Source organism: Mustela putorius, unplaced genomic scaffold, assembly GCF_011764305.1.
Source record: "Mustela putorius furo isolate JIRA1106 unplaced genomic scaffold, ASM1176430v1.1 tig00003909_pilon_pilon_pilon, whole genome shotgun sequence".
Lineage (NCBI taxonomy): Eukaryota > Metazoa > Chordata > Mammalia > Carnivora > Mustelidae > Mustela > Mustela putorius.
In genome coordinates, this window is record NW_025422057.1 from 9,728,124 (window position 1) to 9,746,167 (window position 18,044).

Consider the following 18,044-nt stretch of genomic DNA (forward strand, 5'->3'; position numbering starts at 1 on the left):
TCTTTCTAATTTCTTTGGATTACTCCAGATATATATTACTAAACAACACTTTTTTTTTTTCCCCTTTGTCGTTGCTGTTTTTGACTTTCTTGAGGGGAGGCCGGATTCAAAGTCAGGCTGTGCCCATAAGCGGCTGTGTGGCCCTGGGCCAATGACTTAACCTCTCTGCTCCTGTTTCCTTACCAGAAAGTGGGAATAGGACTTTCTGCGGGGCGTTGGGGCCAGGAAAAAAATAACCTGCTCAGCGTGTCCTGCCCAGAGGAGGACCTCCAGAGATGTTGGTTTCTTCCCTCACCGCGGCTGTTTTGCAGGACAGAGAAGTGCAATGTCCTGCAGACCTTCTCATCCACAAGTTTCAGTTGCATTAACCCCCACCCCCCCCACCGCCCCGCCGCCCCCACCGCGCAGCCGGCAGGCAGGTCGTCATTTGTTTTCTGCCTGGAACTGAAACAACCAACGCGATCAGCCGGCGCGCCGTCGGTCTGGGTCCCCGGGGAAGGAGGGGGCGGTGGCGCGGGGCGAGGCCGTCGCCGCACCTCTCGGGGCCGGCGGTGGCCGCGGTCTCGGGCGGCTCGCGGGCGTCGGGAGCCGCGCCGAGTCGGGGCGGCCGGGCGCGCGGCGCTGATTGGCAGAGCGGGCGCCGCCGTCCAGGAAACGGCTCGGGTTTCAGCGGGGGCGTGACCCGCGGGGAGGGGGCGGCGGCGGCGGCGGCGGCGGCGGCGGCGGAGAGCGCAGCCGAGAGCCGAGCGGGCGGGCGGCGGGTGCGGAGCGGGCGAGCGAGCGAGCGCGGCCGCCACAAAGCTCGGGCGCCGCGGGGTCTGCGCGCGGCGTAGCTGGCCCGGCGCGGCGACTCTTCCCGGGCTGGCGGGGCCCGGGCGCCCCGAGGCCGCGGCTTTCCAGGGCGCCCCGAGCGTTCGCAAGTTGCGAGCAAAGTTTGGGGGAGGAGACGCCGAGCCTGAGTCCTTTCTTCCTCTCGCTCCCCAAACCCGAGGGCAGCCGGCGGGCGTCATGCCCGCGCTCCTCCGCAGCCTGGGCTGCGCCTGAAGCCTCGGAGCCTGGGCGCAGGCAGGACCCGAGGACCGCTCGGTTTCGGAGTTTGCCCCGAGTTCGTCGCTTGCTGCATCCCGACTCGCGCCGGGCGCGGGGACAGACCGGCGGCCGAGGAGCGTTGCCATTCAAGGTAATCGCCGCGTCGGGTGCCTCGGGGAGCCTCGCCCGCCGGGGAAGCTGGCGCCGTGGGAGCGCGGGACGCCGGGTGCACCGTCCCCCGAGCGGAGGGCGCGGGGGACTGGCACCGTGGAGCCTGTTCCCCCTCCTCCCTCTTTGGCTGCGTAGGTGATGGGGGAGCCGGGTGCGTGCTGACCGCGGCCCCTCGGGAAGGTCTGCCTCTACTTACACCCCATCCAGATGCTGACATCTGCCTTTGGCGCTGACACCCCCTCCCTGTCAAACTCCGGCCGGCGCCGTTCCACGGGCCGGCGCGATCCTCCGACCCCAGGGCGGTCAGGCGAGTGGCGGGGCTACCTCGCTGGTGGTTCGACCCCGCGGGTCCGGGGTTCGGAGGGGCATCGTCGGGGTGCCTCATTCCGGGGTCTGGGGGGCGCTCGCCTGTCCCATCCAGGCCGGGGGTGGGCGGATGGAGACCCTTCCCGGGGAGGGAGCCGCTGGATGGGACCGGCGCCCTCTCCATATAGGGCTGGCTATGCTCGGGGGGTGGCACCTTGGGCGGGTAGGCCGCTGGGGTTCCCCGGTTTCAGTAACCGGCGCCCCTCTCCCGCTGCCGCCGTCGGTGCTGGAGGGAGCGCCCCGCGCCTGGGGCTAGGGGGCGAACTGGACCGACTTTTCCTAGCTCGCCGCCTGCTCAGCCGGCAGCAGCTCGGGGGTGTCGAAAGCGCCGGCGAGTTCTAACTTGCGCGCCCATTCTTTCAGCGCCGGGGCCGCGCCGGGGAGTCAGCCGAGGGCCCTGCCAGGCGCTGGCTCCCACCCTCGCGGCCACAGGGCCAGGCTTCGGGGTCCCGGCCGGGCGCGCCGAGTCGCCGCCGCTTCCTTCGAAGCTCCGCTCCCGCCAGACCCTTCTCCGGGCCTGCCTTCCTCCGGCCCAATTCAATAAAACCTGCCCTTAAAAGCAAACCTGCTTTCACACTCGGGGCACCCATTATGTGTTTGGTGTGAAACGCTATCAACATTTAAAACCCCATTGTCCCCCTGGTCCCAAATCCCTGTAAATCTTCCACTGGCCGCGACTCATTTTCATCTGAAAAGCCTGTTTAGTTTGAATAGAAAAGCAATCAGGCGCCCCTCTCCCTCTCCCTGGAATGTCAATTAAAATGCAGATTTCTCTGAGCTCTTTAGCGCCCCAAGAAGGGGGAGAAAAACAGGATATTCCAGGCAAGCAAATGAAAGAAATGCTACAATGGAACAGGGGCTGGTGGTGCTCAGGAGTTCCCCAAAGCTGCGGCAAGTTCTCACTGGCTTGCTAACATTTACCAGGGCATGGATTGTCGTCCTGGATCAGCCTGTATTTTGAGTTTTTTGAGATTTCTGTATGTTGAAGAATCTCTTCTCCATCCCCCCTTCCCTCACCCGCCCAGATTTGACCCCTGATAGCTTCCTCCATTACTCAGCTCAGAAGACAAGGAGAACAGTGGGGAGGCTTTGAGCTCACTGATAGGTCTGCCCCCTGGGGGGACCCAGGCATCCCAACCTTGCCTGGCACTGTTGACTTTTCTGATGTAGAATCCACCAGAAACAAAGCACCCAAGTGCTCAGCATGGGTTAGGCGGCCGAGGACAGATAAGCGCTCAGCGATAGAAGCTCCGTTAAGGTAGGACTGTGTTGGTTTGTCTTCTTGGAGTGTAGGGGGGGTTGGGGAGTATTTTGGTTAATTGAGCTCAACATGAACCTGGCATAGGGGCCACTCGCCAGCCAGGCCCCCTTGCTTGTCAGTTTGCCCGTCTATGGGGGCAGGCTTGTGTCCAGGTGAAAACGGACCAGGGGAGCGGGTGGCCACGGAGAGCCGTCCATCATAGGGAGGGTGACAACTCCTCCCTGGGCCCAGGCTGAGAAGAGAGTTCCCTTTCAAGGGGAAAAATAAACACGCTGGGGCTTTCACTGAGGCTCAGACTCCAGGAAGGATTATGGTATTGAAGGCAGGAAGCCGGGATTGTGGCCGCCAGAAGCCTGCTGGGCCTGTGTTCCCAACACCGAGCCTCGGGACCTAATTATCCTGCCTAGGAGGTCCCTCCACACTTGTGTCCACTCTAGTGAGGAGCTGTGCAGACCTGCTGCCTTAGGCCTCCGCCTTCCAGAGATTCGGGCAGGGGGCGGCCTGGGGCCTCGAGCTGGTAATGGCTAAAATTCGAGTTTCTCCTACAAGCCGATGGGATGAATGAATGGTGTGAGATTTAGCTGGTTTAGGTCACTGGCCTGTTTTCTCTGCTTGCAGCAAAGGAGGCCCCTCTGCGCCGGGACAGGTGTGTGATGAGGCCAGGGAAGCAGCCCAGGATGAAATCTCCTGCTAGGATTTAAGATTGTTTAATGAAGTTGTATCAGAGGCAGAACATTCCCATGCATTCTGGAAATGCTTAGTAAATCGATGAGAATGCTTGTGTACTTTCCTCCCACACGTGTGTAGAAATAGATACGGAGTTATCTTTTGAGGCTCTTAACTTCAAGAGGAAAGAAAATTGAGGGGGGGGGAACATCCTTCAAGCAAGCCTAAAATAGAGGGTGTGCTCACAGGCACACGCTTTTCCTTGCTTTTGCCCTGAATCACACCGTTTCATATGTGCTTTCTTTTGAAGCGGAGGTTTTCTTCTTTCCTTCCCAGGAACTAGTGCAGCATTCTCTTTTCCCATTTTAATCCTTAGTCAAGGCTAGCAGGAACAGTTTTTCTGATGTAGCTTTGGAGAGACTCAGGCAATGTTGAAGTCTCACATGGCAGTATTTGGAAACATCGAGTTGGCATGCCAAAAATCCAGGCTTTGGAGATTTTTATATTAAAGTTCTCACCCTTACAACTCCTTCCCGCCCCCCCAAAGTGAGGTTCGTTTGTTTCACCCAATCTGTGATTGTTTCAAATGTTCTCAAGTTTGTATATTTCGGTTGTGCACTTAGTCATGGAGGATAATGAATGCACTTAAAGTTATTTGGAATAGTTAAGCTTGGACAATTCTCTTTGCTTTTGGGTCACATGGGTGGCCAGACCAATGAGTGGAGCACCCTCTGTAATTTTTGAAGTCTTAACTAATAGGTTAGCCTATTGGAAGTTATTGGCCCAATCACATACCAGGGCAGTAATTTGCACATCACCTTCGTTCTTAATAAACACCTGCCTTCGCAGCCCCTCCCTTCCGTCACGAACCCCTGTGGGCTGAAGACAGTTACGGGGGGGGGGGGGGCTGTTGCGCGTAGTGGCAGTGGAGGGGGATTCAGGCTTTGAATGTATTGGCGGCTCCGTTCATTCTCCTGTAAGTGGCTGCTTGGTGAAAGATGGAAATACATTTCCGTATTGGAAAATGAATCCTGACAAGTGTAAACTGGTGGGGGCTTTCTGGTCGCCTTCCTGGGGTTCCCTTTATTTTGCTGGTCTCCTTTCTGGTCCAGTGCTACAGGGAGCCTGGGGCCAGCCACTCTGCTGCAGCCCCCGCAGAAATTCTGCACGTAGACACCTCCACCGTCCAGCTGTCTGAAGCCCCGTTGGCCTAAGAGAAGTTAACAAGGCGGGTTCTGCCAACCTGAGCACTGGTTAACTTGCTTTTGTAGTTGCCCTTGAAACTAAGGTCGTGTTGCTTCTGCGTTTTGAGGGCTGCAGAGGTGACAGTGGATGGCAGAAGAGAGTGCGCCTTGCCTAACCCGAGTGGCCGCCGGGAGCTGTGTCCTGGAGCTACTCCTTCATCTCCGTTTTTTAAAAGTCTGCTTTCTTTCGATCAGCCCGACATGGCCCGCGGGGCACTGGTCTGGCGGGAGCACCTGGGACCCTGAGGCGTGCGGCCCAGGCGTTTGCAGATAATGCCGAGGAACTGCTGGCACCCGTCCGAAGAGGCTGAGACACTGTTGTAGCCCACTTGGGTTTGCACCCGTTGGCCCTGGGGAGGATTTCACTGACTCGCCGACTCTGTCTCCCCTAGAGGCTGCAGCAGCTGCGGGAGCAGCGGCCAGACCGGCAGAGGCTGCGGGAGCACCTCGGCTCCGGAGCCCACCGCAGGCTGGAGGCGTTGCTGGCAGTCCATGCTCGCCGGCGACGTGTGCAGATGGGAGTGACGTCCACATGGAGATATGGAAGAGGACGGGGGATTGGCACCGCCGCAGCCATGGTCAGCTGGGCCCGCTTCGGCTGCCTGGTCGCGGTCACCATGGCAACCGTGTCCCTGGCCCGGCCCTCCTTCAATTTCGTGGAGGATACCACATTAGAGCCGGAAGGTAAGTTGTTTCCTCTCACCCTTCAGGTCACCAAGTTTGTTTGGAGATGTGTCTGGGGAAGTGGCCCTGAGGTCAAGGCCTGCATTGTAAGTGAGTCTTTAAGAGCAAGGCGCATGGGCTCTCTGCTCCCCGGCAGGTCAGAGATTGGCAACTCCCACCTCCCCCAAAGTCAGAGATGGCGGGAGACGCTTCCTTGCTGTGACACTGTGGTCAGAAGGGTCCAGTTTGGTGGCTTCTCGGTGTGTGCGTCTGTTTTCCTGCGCGGGCTGAGGGAGGCAGCCGGCCCTTCCCCTTTCTCCCCCGCCCCGGGGAGCTGTGGGAGGGGGACGTCTAGGTGAAGGCCATCTAGAGCCTTCCCGGCAGGAGCAGTCTTACTGGAGGGAGAGTCTTGCTTCGGATGTAAAGAACTGGCTATTTTCTGACAAAAGGAGCCGCAAAGGGAGATTGCCAACATCTGAAATGCTGACATTTTATTTTCATTGTCTAAGGAGAAAAAGAAGCTTCTGGAGCTCACAGAGATGCTTGATGGTTAAGTTTTTTTTTTTTTTTAAAGCCACTGTAAGTCCTAATACCTCAGCAATACGTCACAGAAGCTGCAAATTCTGTTTGAGGTGAATTTGTAAGTGATGGTACCTGGGTGTCTCCCACATCTGTGACAACTTCCAGGTCGACCAGGCCACACACTGGTGTTTCAGCTTTGGAAATTGAATTCTCAAGGGAGAAAGCCAGTTGCGAACACTAAGTGGGAGCGAATTACTCAGCCGGGCAGGTCTGGAACCTCTTTCCTGGGTCTTTCCGAGACGACAGTAGCCAAGCCCTCACTTGGGGCGGCATTGAAATCTGTCATCAGCCGAGAATATTGGTAGCTGAGTTATTTTTCGAGTGGTAATCCGAGAATAAAATGGCAGATCCCAGCACTCATCGCCACTTAATGAACCTGTTTGCTGAGAGCCCACCTGGTGCTTGCTTCGCTTTGGGGGCCTGCCGGGGTCCTGAGTGGTCTGGGGTCAGTTCAGCTGTTCTGGAAAAGCACCCGGGGCCACAGGCTGGCCGAGGACAGAGAGCCTGGTCAGGACAACACGGGGCGGAGGGCTGCATTCCTGCCTGAGGTGACCGCACTGAGAGAGGGGCTCCCAGTGGGACCCTCATGGAGGGATAGGAAAGAGCAACGGCTTTTCTAAAACGGCCCTGATTTTACCCAGAGCAGTCGCGCTCTGCCCAGATGCTGTGTCTCACACAGAGGCACAGAGGCCTCGTGAGAACAGGTGCGGTGACGTCACAGTAGCTTCTCGGGGAGAGGAGTCTGGCAAGAGTCTGTGTCTGTGGCACTTACAGGCTCTAGCTACGGTGATGAGGGGACAGCCTCCTTGTGACCTGTGCTGGAACGTAAGCACACGTGTGATTTGCAAAGGCAGTACCTTTCTCCAGGGCTTAAAGGGAGAGAAAAAGGTCCTGCTTTCTGAACGTCAGGGCTGTACTTCTTTAATTTTGCTAATAATTAAAATCGATGTGTTTCCTAATTGCTGGTTTTCCCTTGAGTACGAGGCTCAGCACGCAGCCAGGCAGCTGAGCCAGGATTTCCCACCCGATGTGCCCGGAATGGCCCAGGTTAGGAAGAAACTGTCATTTTTCATTTCGATTCTCAGGGCAGCATATTCTTGGGAGTTTATCTCAGCAGAAAGTGTAAAACGGTCCTGGAGGACTTCTTTTCTCCTCCTTAATTACTGAGGAAAGTTTAAAATATGCAGGAAGAATGAGGTGGGGGAGAGAGGGGCAGAAACCATGGACAGCGATAAAATGCCCCCAAAGGTTCTTTGTGTAAAAATTTGTCGCCAACAATGGGAGTATTGTTGAAAGCAGGTCTTCCCAACCAGGGTTCTGGGGCTGTTCTTGGGGGTTGGGGGTGGGGTAGTTCGCCAGTTCCCCCAAATTATAGGAAATACTTCGCCAAAGATGTTTGATGCATTTTTCTGGGCTCACAGCTTCTGTGAAGTTTGTGTCCAGGGTTGTGAGACGTTTTAAATGGAAGGCGCAGACCCGCAGAGGACTGGCTTTGGGAAAGCATGGGAACCCCCGCCCCTCTGTTTTCCTTCCTGCCCTCCCATGGTTTGATAAGGTGACCTTGAAAGGTCTTCATTAACGTTGTGTATGTTAACGTCGTCAGGAGGCTTCTGGTTCCTTACGTTAAGAGATCACCAGGACGTTTCAGCATCCCTGGGAGCAGAGTGTGGACAGTGTGTGGCCTGGTGTCTGCGGGGGACCCAGGACATGTCAGCCTCCTTGTGGCCCGAGAGATGGGCTCACGTGTCTGCTCTGTCCTGTGTGGGCTGGTCCTGCCAGTTGCCATAATGTCAGGAATCGTGGAGGCTCTTGGGGACAGTTGGGAAGAAAGTCACTCTGTCATGGAGAAGGCCCTTTGTGACTCCAGGCAGCCGTGTTTGCTTTCTGGAGCATCTGGGCCGCCCTGGTCTGTCCTGGTCTGTCAGTACCATGTCGGCAACCGATTTGAGTTCTTCCATTGCAGGTAGTTTTGCTTTAGGGTCAGAGGTTATTAGGAAGGTTATCTAATTCTAGATGAAAAAAGAGTTAGCTGGAAGCCAGTCGACTGACTGGGACAGCTCTAGTTTAGGCCATGGAGCCAGTCCCAGCCTGTCCCCTGTGGTTAGTGTGACTATACCTTTGGTTAATATAAGTTTAAGCTTAACCTTTTATTGCACCAGACCCCACCTTGGAAGACTTTCCAGTTTGTTAATTCGGAGGCTGAGATTAGATGAGGTCTGTTAGGCTGGACTGGAGGAAATCGCACCCAGGGAAAAAAGCGAGTGAGTTCCAGCAAGGAGCCTGAGCCCTAAGACGGGAGGATCCTTTGTACAACATGATCCTTTATCATCGTATCCTATCGTCCATCACGGGCCATTTGTCTTCTGGACACGATGAAGTAGAAACAAACAGTAGGGTTGGATCTACTCAGCTGGCTTGAGCAGCAAATAATCTCTAGGAGATTTTAGTTAATATCCCTGATTAAAAAAGAATATTTCCAGTGGGTCATTCATTGTTGTGGAGGAATGGCTGAAGGCTATAAATTCAGTTATTGATGCAAGGGGGGGGGCAGTCCTCAATGCCAAGTCCTGTTCTGTTCATTAATATTCCCATTATTTAAAGTAGAGTCAAGCTTGATTATCCCGGGGAGGAGGTGGCTCTTTCGAGTTCTTGTCACCTACTCTGGTTAATTAAGTCATTGTTGACATTAATGATATCTTTGTTTACAGCAGCCCAGTAGGAGCTAAAATAAAAGGGCTTTTCCAACCCCAAACCCCTAATTACTTTCCCACCCTCCAGAAAGTGTGATTCTGGAGAGCAACAACCTGGGAAGAATGTAGTTTTTCTTTTCTTTTCTTTTCTTTTTTTTTAAACCAGGTTTTTTTGGCCACCTTCTAAGAGGTGATGCTGTCCTGGACTGATGTGAGTTGGTCCAAAACTCAGTAGCAGAGTGGGCGAGTGTAGGACGCACATGGAGAACTTTCGAAGTTCAGATTTTTCCAGCATGGTTTAAGTTCTTTATTAGAAGTGTTGCAGATGCCACAACGCCAGCCACACGCATTTAATTGCAAGTTAAAAGAAGAGAAAAAAAAGAATGTGTCCGCATACCAAGAGTGATTGATTTAAAATAATCTTCTGTTTTGTATTATCTGCGTCTTTGTTCCTCAATGCAAGTGTTAATATTCAAGAGTCCACTGGACCTGGAGAGTTAGCTCAGGAACAAGGACTTAACTCTGGGTCAGTTAAACCAAATGCAGGCTTATGCAGTTAAACACACAATGAAGTACACACTCTTTATTAGTATATAAAGTATTTCACAATTCAGAGACAGAGAACTATGCTTAATATTACTTTGAGAGTGACAATTTGGCAAGCTGAGTTTCTATACTCGCTCACTCTGATCCAGATTCAGTGTGTGTGTGTGTGTGTGTGTGTGTGTGTGTTCTGCCCGTTTATTCTAACCAGCCAGAACACTTTGAGTACCTACTATGGGATGAACTCCCTGGCGAGAAGCCAGAAGCGTTTCTTTCCAAGTCCTTCTGACCCAGCTGAGGGTGAGAATTCAGATAACCAGAACAATCCAGCAGGTGATGTTTCCAGTATGAGACGGAAGGGCGTTGAGTCAGGAAGAGTCCTGTTCCCTGTTCATATTCTCCATAAAATGTATCCAGTAGCCTTGCAACCTGACGTCTTGTTTGGATGTTGACTTATCCAGGGTAATTGTTAAAAGGCTACCACCCCAGGGGCGCCTGGTGGCTCAGTGGGTTAAGCCTCTGCCTTCGGCTCAGGTCATGATCTCAGGGTCCTGGGATCGAGCCCCACATTGGGCTCTCTGCTCGGCGGGGAGCCTGCTTCTCCCCTCTCTCTCTGCCTGCCTCTCTGCCTACTTGTGATCTCTTTTTCTCCGTCAAATAAATAAATAAAATCTTTAAAAAAAAAAAAAAAGGCTACCACCCTTTCTCAGCACAGTCTGGCCTGATTTTCCATTTCCATGGAAGCTGCCTGATTTTAGTCTTTCAGGGAGAATGTGGGGAATCAGATTTTGGCCCCAGGCAGGAAGTAAAACTGGTGTGCTACTTGCCACGGTCCTGACTGGAGTCCTACTATGGTGACTTGGCTCGGTAGGCAACTCCGAAATTCTTTGGGGAAGTGTTTCAGGTGATCCCACAAATGATTCTGATGCAGGGCGTTTTCTGCTGCTGTACAGAAATTCCTGTGATCTTTATTATTTGTTTTCCTTGAGGAGGGTTGACTTTAGCCTTGGGTTTTTCTTTTCTTCTTCTTCTTTTTTTTTTTTTTATGATTTTATTTATTTGTCAGAGAGAGAGTGAACAGAAGCGGGAGGCGGGTAGCGGCAGGTAGAGGGAGAAGCAGGCTCCCCGCTGAGCAGGGAGCCCGATGTGGGACTCGATCCCAGGACCCTGGGATCATGCCCTGAGCGTCCCATGGCTCTGTATTCCTTTTTATCCATTTGCAGTGTCCACTTACTGAGGTTTAGCAGTGGCTGTGTTTTTTTCAGCTTTAATGGCATGGCTTGAAGCTGCTCATCATGCCTTTGCCTCAAGGCCTCTGACCTGCCCTCTCAGTGAGTTTCTTTTAACTGATGGTGACTACGTTAGAGGCTGTATGTGGCTGAACAGTGAGCCTGACGTAGGGGCTGAAACTTTGGCCTTAGCTGAAGGGGGGTGAGGGGAGTCTTGGTAATCATCCTTCAGCATCGTCATATCCAAGATGAGTAAATGCCTAAGAACACAGCCTGGACTTGTTAGAGGCTCTTGGACTTGAGATTTTAGTATTTTTATTTATCTTATTATTTTCCTATGTAAGTTCTGTTCCCGTCGTGGGGCTTGGACTCATGATGCTGAGATCAAGAGTCACATGCTCTACAGACTGAGCCCACTAAGGGCCCCGGACATGAGATTTTAAAGCTCGGTAAAACTCGTGTTCCATTTTGGGGCAACTCTTTTTTATCTTCCTGTGGAGGCTTGAGGCTTTCTGGCTGCTGTAGAGTCTCCACAAAATGGCCTCTTCCTTCTGCTTACCCAGGTAACCTGGAGTGACCCAGCTGGTTTAGCTCTGGCCTTCTTGAATTAGGGAATGTGTAAAGAAGGAGGTAGGGAAGGGAGCCTGAGGCCAGGCTCTTTAATGAGTCTGGTTGAACAAGCTGTTGGCCTCTTTGCTATAATGATCCTGTGTGTCTTGGAGATGCCTTCTGGAATGAACAAAGGTTACACTTTTCCCAAGTGTTTTTTTTTTCCTTTTCTCTACCCCTTCCTTGCTCTGATTTGTGACTACCTCCCACTTTTTAAAAAATGTTTTATTTATTTATTTGATAGAGAGAGAGATCACAGGTAGGCAGAGAGGCAGGCAGAGAGAGAGAGGCTGGGGAAGCAGGCTCCCTGCTGAGCAAAGAGCCCAGTGTGGGCCCCGATCCCAGGACCCTGAGACCATGACCTGAGCAGAAGGCAGAGACCAAACCCACTGAGCCACTCAGGTGCCCCCGTGACTACCCCTTTTAACAGGACATGATAGAGAACCCAAAATGGGTTTCACTGGGCTTCATTTATGTAACTTCAAGCTTTTACCTCTTCTATATTTGTGCAAAAGGGTATTTAATTCTCTGGACAGACTGGCTGCCCTTGGAGAGAGTATGTTATGTAAAATGGGCATGCTGTAGGTTTTCGGTGATTATGGTTTTGGGAAACTTGCACCAGGACAGAGTTGTAAGATGTTGGGTGTGAACTGTTGTCATTTATTCCACTTTGGAATACATAAGTAATTACGCCCCATTCTGGATTTTTGCCACTTCATGGGAATATTGTAAATTTCAGATTCTTTTTGTACTGAGTCAGGGACCTAGGCTGTGACATATTCTTTCCTTTAACCCCTTGTTCAGCTAAAGAATGGTAAATTCTAAGTCCTGTACGAATGGAATACATATATGAAATTTCAGGTTACAGTGAATATGTTTTATGAGGAGGTCAAAAAACCAACGTATAGGAAAGTTCTGATATATTCAGGATGAGGACAAGGTACATATTTATTTGTTTGACTTATGTATCACATTCCCTGGAAAGAAGGAAACTCAGGCCTGACCTCTGACACCAAGAAGTCCTATATGAATTGTCATATTTATTTTCTTTTTTTTTTTTTTTTGTCATATTTATTTTCTAACACCAGAGCTCCTGCTTTGTGGTACTAGGGTCTCTCTTTTCCACATGATTGTTCACTGTTAAGGATTTCCATACATGACCAGGTGCCAGGTGTCCTGCTTTAAGAATATGTAGACATCATGAAGGCCGTCTTGGCCTGTTGGGTGCAGAGCAGGGTGGAGAGGGGCCTTAGAGTGAAAATAAGGGTCATTGCAGCTCCTAAAGTTTTGGATTTAGCCTTTTTTGAAAACCCTGAAGCTTCAGATTCTCAGTTGATGGTGAGATTGCCTCATAGGAGTGTGGCTGGCGGTGTTCAAGGGCTTCCTCTTTGTTCGCCAAAGCTTCCTGGGTTTCCGCCAAAACGTGTTGCATTCTTAGCTGACAGGAGGTAGGTGTACAATTGAATTTGGATCCTAAATGTTCTTAATGTTTCAAAGTTAATATCACTCAAATCTTTAAAGACCAAAAAGCCCCTCTAAAATTAACTTAAAATTTTTCATCTATTCCCCCCCTCCCATAGAAACGAATAAAATACTGAATGGCCTGTGTTGTGTTTTCTGGAGACAGAAGGAACTTAGCCTTGGGAGTTCGGCAAGTCAGGCTTGAATCACTCTCCTCTACCTTCTGGGGCTGTGACCTTGGATAAGATAGATAATCTCTCCGAGCCTCCCTTTATCTAAAACGGGGCTGATAATGTCTCCGGGAAAGGGGGTAATATGAAGATTAAATGCAAATGGAGGTAGAGCCCTTACTGGAGTTCTTGGCCTAGGAGAGGTGCTCAGTAAATGCTACTTTTCTCTCTACCCATCCCTACTTCTTGTATATGTAAAAATATGATAAAGGATTTTTAAACATTTTTCAATTTTTTATTTTTTAAAGTTAGGCCAGTGGAAGTAGAGGGAGAGAATCTTTTTTTTTTTTTTTTTTAAGATTTTATTTATTTATTTGACAGAGAGAGAACACAAGTAGGCAGAGAGGCAGGCAGAGAGAGAGAGAGAGAGAGAGGAGGAAGCAGGCTCCCTGCTGAGCAGAGAGCCTGATGCGGGACTCGATCCCAGGACCCTGAGATCATGACCTGAGCCGAAGGCAGCGGCTTAACCCACTGAGCAACCCAGGCGCCCCTGGAGGGAGAGAATCTTAAGCAAGCTCCTTGCCCAGCACGGAGCCGGATGATTTGGGGATTGATCTCATGACCCTGAGATCATGACCCTGAAATCAGGACCTGAGCCGAGACCAAGAGTCAGACGGTTAACATCTGACTGAGCCACCCAGGCAACTCGGTAGAGGATTTAAAACCAATATTTCAGGTATATTTACCCTACCACGTATAATGATAAATCTTCTGATGAGAGGCATTTACGTTAATTAAAATAGAATGGGTGCTCTAAGCTATCCGACCCTTTTTATTTTTGTACGGTCTTTCCAAGTCTGGACTTCAGGAGTGTGCTCTGATCACCTTGCTGGTTGTAGTCCAGATGGTTCAGGGTTGACCTGTTTTTCCCCATTGAATATATGGGTGGCAGCTCTGCAGTCATGGTGGGACACACACTTCGTGGAGAGCCGTATATTTGGGCAAGGAAAGAGTTTTTCTTTTTCTTGTTGGAGGCTTTCAAAGGGTTGTCATCAGGCCCTGTGAAGAATGGTGGAGACCGGGGGTGGAGGTTGGGAGCGGGGTTGGGGTGTAGCAGGCTCTGCTTCTGTCCGGGCCATAGTATGTTACGGACATCCCGGCCAAGTCTGCCCAGTGATTTCCCCTGGGCAGCCTGCTGGGCTTTCCTTGGGGCTCAAGTAGTTAGGCTTCCAGAATTTAGGGAAGGGAGGGAAATTGTGAGGGGACACACATGACTGAGGGCACGGTGCTGAGCAGTCCTTAGCATGTTATACCCTTGTGGGGTCACTTGATAGGACCATTGGAAGTGAGAGGGGGAGGGGTCAAGATGGGTGGATGGGGTCATATTCTTTAGCCCATTCCTTGAGAGGATGTGGACGAAGATGGTACCAGGAGCTCATTACCATTTACTAAGTGCCTGCCATGTGTTAGATATGGTGCTACAACATACCTTGACCTGTATTATCTCTATCTAATCTTCCCCTTCCCCCCCCATTAATTGAGATACGATAGGCATAGAGCATTGTGTAAGTGTAGGGTATATAGCACGATGATTTGACTTATTTATATTATGAAATGATTATCGTAGTAACTTTAATATCCATTTTCTCCTATAGATGCAAATATAAATATAAATATATGTATGGGTCTCCTTGTGATGAGAGCTCTTAGGATCTATTCCCTCAACAACTGTCCCGTACACGACACCGCAGTAGTAATTGTAGCCCTCCTACTGTGAGTTACATGCCTGGTCCTTGTTTATGAACAAATGGAAGTTTGTCCCTTAGGACCACCTTCCTCTGGTTCCGCTCTCCTGCCATCTCTAATCTTAAGGACCCAGCTGATCCCAGGTGTTAACGCGTTGTCCCATTTTATGGAGGAGACTCTTGGCTGAGGCTCTTGGAGATGAAATGTTTCATCCAAGTTAGCATTCCTCCAGTTTAGCGTTGGCCCAGGCGTTTGGGTGAATTTATTGGTATGACAAAGATGTATCAGTTGATTCCTTCTCTTTCCTGAGTGGGAGGGTATTTTGTGGAATACTGTGCCGGCCCCTCGTTCTTTCCTAAATCTGTCATTGGACTCTTAAACATGTAAGGATGCTGCTGGGTGATTCTCTCTTCCCCACATAGCCACACCTATTTTCCTAAAGCTCCATGAAGAGAAGTCATGGGCAATAAAACCACTCCAAGAATGACCCCTTTGTGTTTCTTCTAGAATGGCCTTTGGCAGTATGTAGCGTATTAGTAAGGAGCTAACCCTTCTGCTCATTAGGGAGATGCTGTGAGTCCCAGTGAGCGACCCAGGCTCAGTCACCCAGCAGGTGTCTAGGCAGGTAGGGATGGCTGGCCTGGTATTTGCCCATTTTCTGGCAGTTTGCTCTGGCACCACGAAATGTTTGCCTTGTTGGTTGTCACTCTGATAGCATGTCAAGCTTTCCCTCAGCATGTCTGATTTTCCGTGGGGTCAAGACCCACCCGCACAGACCAGTGTGCCTGGGGCTCCTGCCGCCTGTGGTCATGGCAATGACAGATGCCATAGAAATGAAAGATACCTGGCCCTTATGATGTCAGAGACCAGAGAAGAAAAAAAATAGTGGGGAAGGAAAAAAATTAAAGAATGAAAGGTCAGGGGCGCCGGAGTGCCTCAGTGGGTTAAAGCCTCTGCCTTCGGCTCAGGTCATGATCCCAGCTCCTGGGATCAAGCCCCACATCGGGCTCTCTGCTTGGCGGGGAGCCTGCTTCCTCCTCTCTCTCTGCCTCTGCCTGCCTCTCTGCTTACTTGTGATCTCTGTCTGTCAAATAAATAAATTAAAAAAACAAAAAAAAGAATGAAAGGTCAGAAGGAACAATACCTAGGCGGCCTCTTGGCTAGGAGGGGCATCCCAAGGGGAGGAAAAGGCTGGGGAGTAGAGCATTTTGCAAGCAAACAAAGTTCATTTTGGGTGGTTAAAAGTAATTTCTGGGGCGCCTGGGTGGCTCAGTGGGTTAAAGCCTCTGGCCTTCTGCTCAGGTCATGATCCCAGGGTCCTGGGATGGAGCCTTGCATCGGGGCTCTGTGCTCAGCGGGGAGCCTGCTTCCCCCTCCCCTCTCTGCCTGCCTCTCTGCCTACTTGTGATCTCTGTCAAATAAATAAATAAAAAATCTCAGGAAAAAAAAAAAGTACTTTCTGAGCGGAGCTGCTGGTCCTGGAGTTCTGAATCAGGGCCGGTTTAGTCTTTCGGGCTCTGCACGGAACTTGGATGGCGACTGCAGAACGCATGCCTAGGGGTTGCGGGCGTTGAGAAGGGGGCGCTCGGTGCCGGAAGGAAGGTGTTGGCCCGAGGAGACCCTGCACTTTCCCTCTAAGCCTGGAGGCCCTGGTGGGGTGACCACTTGCAGAGCTCGGCAGAGACAGACAATCGTCTGCACGCTCTCCACACTGCAGCACAATCGACTTTGACTTTGTCCCCCCAGATATGGTTTTTGAAACCCCACTATGTCCTAGGCTCTGTGAGGATAGCGTTTCAAGCCAGAATCAGCCTCAAGTGAGGATTTTTCTGGCTACTCCCGATGAGGCAGCTTCCCAGGCCGCGCGTCGAAGGGAGGTGGGCAGCCACCCACCGCATCGGCCCTAGTGGGTACCCGCCAGATGTGCTGGCCAGGTGGCTTCCTGTACCCCTTGGGAACTGTCCAGGGCTTGGTCCCTCTGCTGGCCTCTGTCCATGTTCACTTGTCACCCAGAGGTGCCTGCCCGTAAAGGCGGGGCCTGTGGATGGGTGGGCAGGGGGAGCTCTCGGCTGCCCGCCTGAGGGTCTCTTTTCCATACCTGTAGTTGTTTATCAGGCCACTGGGGAGGCGGGGGTACCTGGCCTGGGTAGTGAACACCAATGGTGGGGCCTCCCCCGAAGACCTGGGAGTTCACATAAGACTCCCTCCTTTTCTTGGAGCGGGGTGGGGCACAGTCTTGTGTTCCAAAGGACAGATATGCCCTCCACAGCAAGCCAGGATGCTTGGGGGCCCAGCACAGCCCTTTCCAAGAGGAGATGTTCTGGTGGGTTTTGCAAGGGGCTTTGTCTAGAGAAGCAGGATCTCTTGAGTTTGTTTTCGGGAAGGTTTTTTATCTATGCAAAGACGTGGCTTAGGGCCTAGGAGAAAGGTTAGGGTCTAACCCTGCTGTCACCTTTCTTAATTTGGAATTTCCTGAATGGCTGTGGTTTCAGTCCTGGGGCACAGGATCGCCCAAGGGAGAATTGTGACACACACACGCGCGTGCACACACACACACACACACACACACCCACCCACCCACCCACTCCCGGGCTTGGACCTTCCTTTCACCATCCTGCCTTTCTTGGCTTGAGGGGCAAAGCCGGCTGGGGACGTGCCCCACCCACCACAGAGGCTCCCTTCCCCCACTGACTTAAGGAAACCTCTCCAAGAGGTCATTCCTACCCAGCTGCTTGCTAAAGACCCCTCAGGCTATGAATCTGTGCCTTCAGCCTGAGCGTGATTTCTGCCCCGGCCGGCCTGAACTTGCTGAGGCCTGTGTTGCTAGATCAAACCCATTCAAATGAGGAGGGCCATCTGTTTCCCAGTATCCAGCTGCTGTCCCTTCACTTGTAAATGGCCGAGATGCTGCTGGGTTGGGGCGGGGGACCAGTCCTGGGACACAGCTGCAGACTGAACAAGTGTTGGAGCTGGGGTCCTGCTGAGAGGAGAGAGGTCCAGCCCTTTAAGTCAACTTGCCATTGGTGCGGCAAAGGGCCCCGAGCTGAAGTGCAGGCGTGCAGGCGGCGGCTTGCCCTAGAGGAGTCACTCTTAGCCCGCCCTCTTTCCCTTTTCTTTTGTCCCTGGGGGCACTATTTCACTGGTTCTGAAAGTTCTTACTGCAGGATAGGCTGGGGGAAAATGTCACAGAGGATCTGGATGTGATCTGACCTTTCAGGGACTTGTCAGGCAGATGTATCCACTTGAGTATGTCCCTGTCCGGGGGGGGGGGTGGTGATCTGGTCTCAGAGCAGCGGTAACACTAAGTATGGAAAGGTGACTTGCGGCCCCTGAAAACGTGCTTCTGGCCTGTAGTTGGAAGGCCGGCTGTGGGACGTGGTCTCTGGAAAGGCCAGTTTCCCCCTTGCTGTAGCTTGGCCCCTCAAGCTTGGGGGATGTGCAGGGCATGGGTTGGGCCCCGTGCCCCAGGGGTTTGGTGTTCAGGGTTACTTCTGGCATGCTGTGGGATTGTGGTAAGACATCCTGTCAAGAGAACTCTGCTGGGGTTTCTGTGCCCTGCATATAAATATCAGGGACCCCTGATTTGTGGGATGAATGAACAGTAGATGCTATCT

The 18,044-nt window shown here is 51.9% G+C and overlaps 1 protein-coding gene across 16 annotated transcripts in view; it reads left to right on the top strand.

Moving 5' to 3' along the window:
* Positions 1–715: 715 nt before the first annotated feature.
* Positions 716–18,044, top strand: part of FGFR2 (fibroblast growth factor receptor 2) — a 103,212-nt gene continuing 85,883 nt past the window's right edge. For 9 of the 16 annotated variants that reach the window (XM_004751803.3, XM_004751810.3, XM_045068900.1 and 6 more), the window contains exons 1-2: positions 717–1,180; positions 5,130–5,421. In XM_004751803.3, the coding sequence (XP_004751860.1) occupies positions 5,253–5,421 (169 nt within the window). In that variant the 5' untranslated portion in view covers positions 717–1,180; positions 5,130–5,252. Of the gene's footprint in view, positions 1,181–2,491; positions 2,825–5,129; positions 5,422–18,044 lie in introns of those variants that run through there. The other 7 variants (XM_004751806.3, XM_004751805.3, XM_004751807.3 and 4 more) reach the window with 2 other exon arrangements.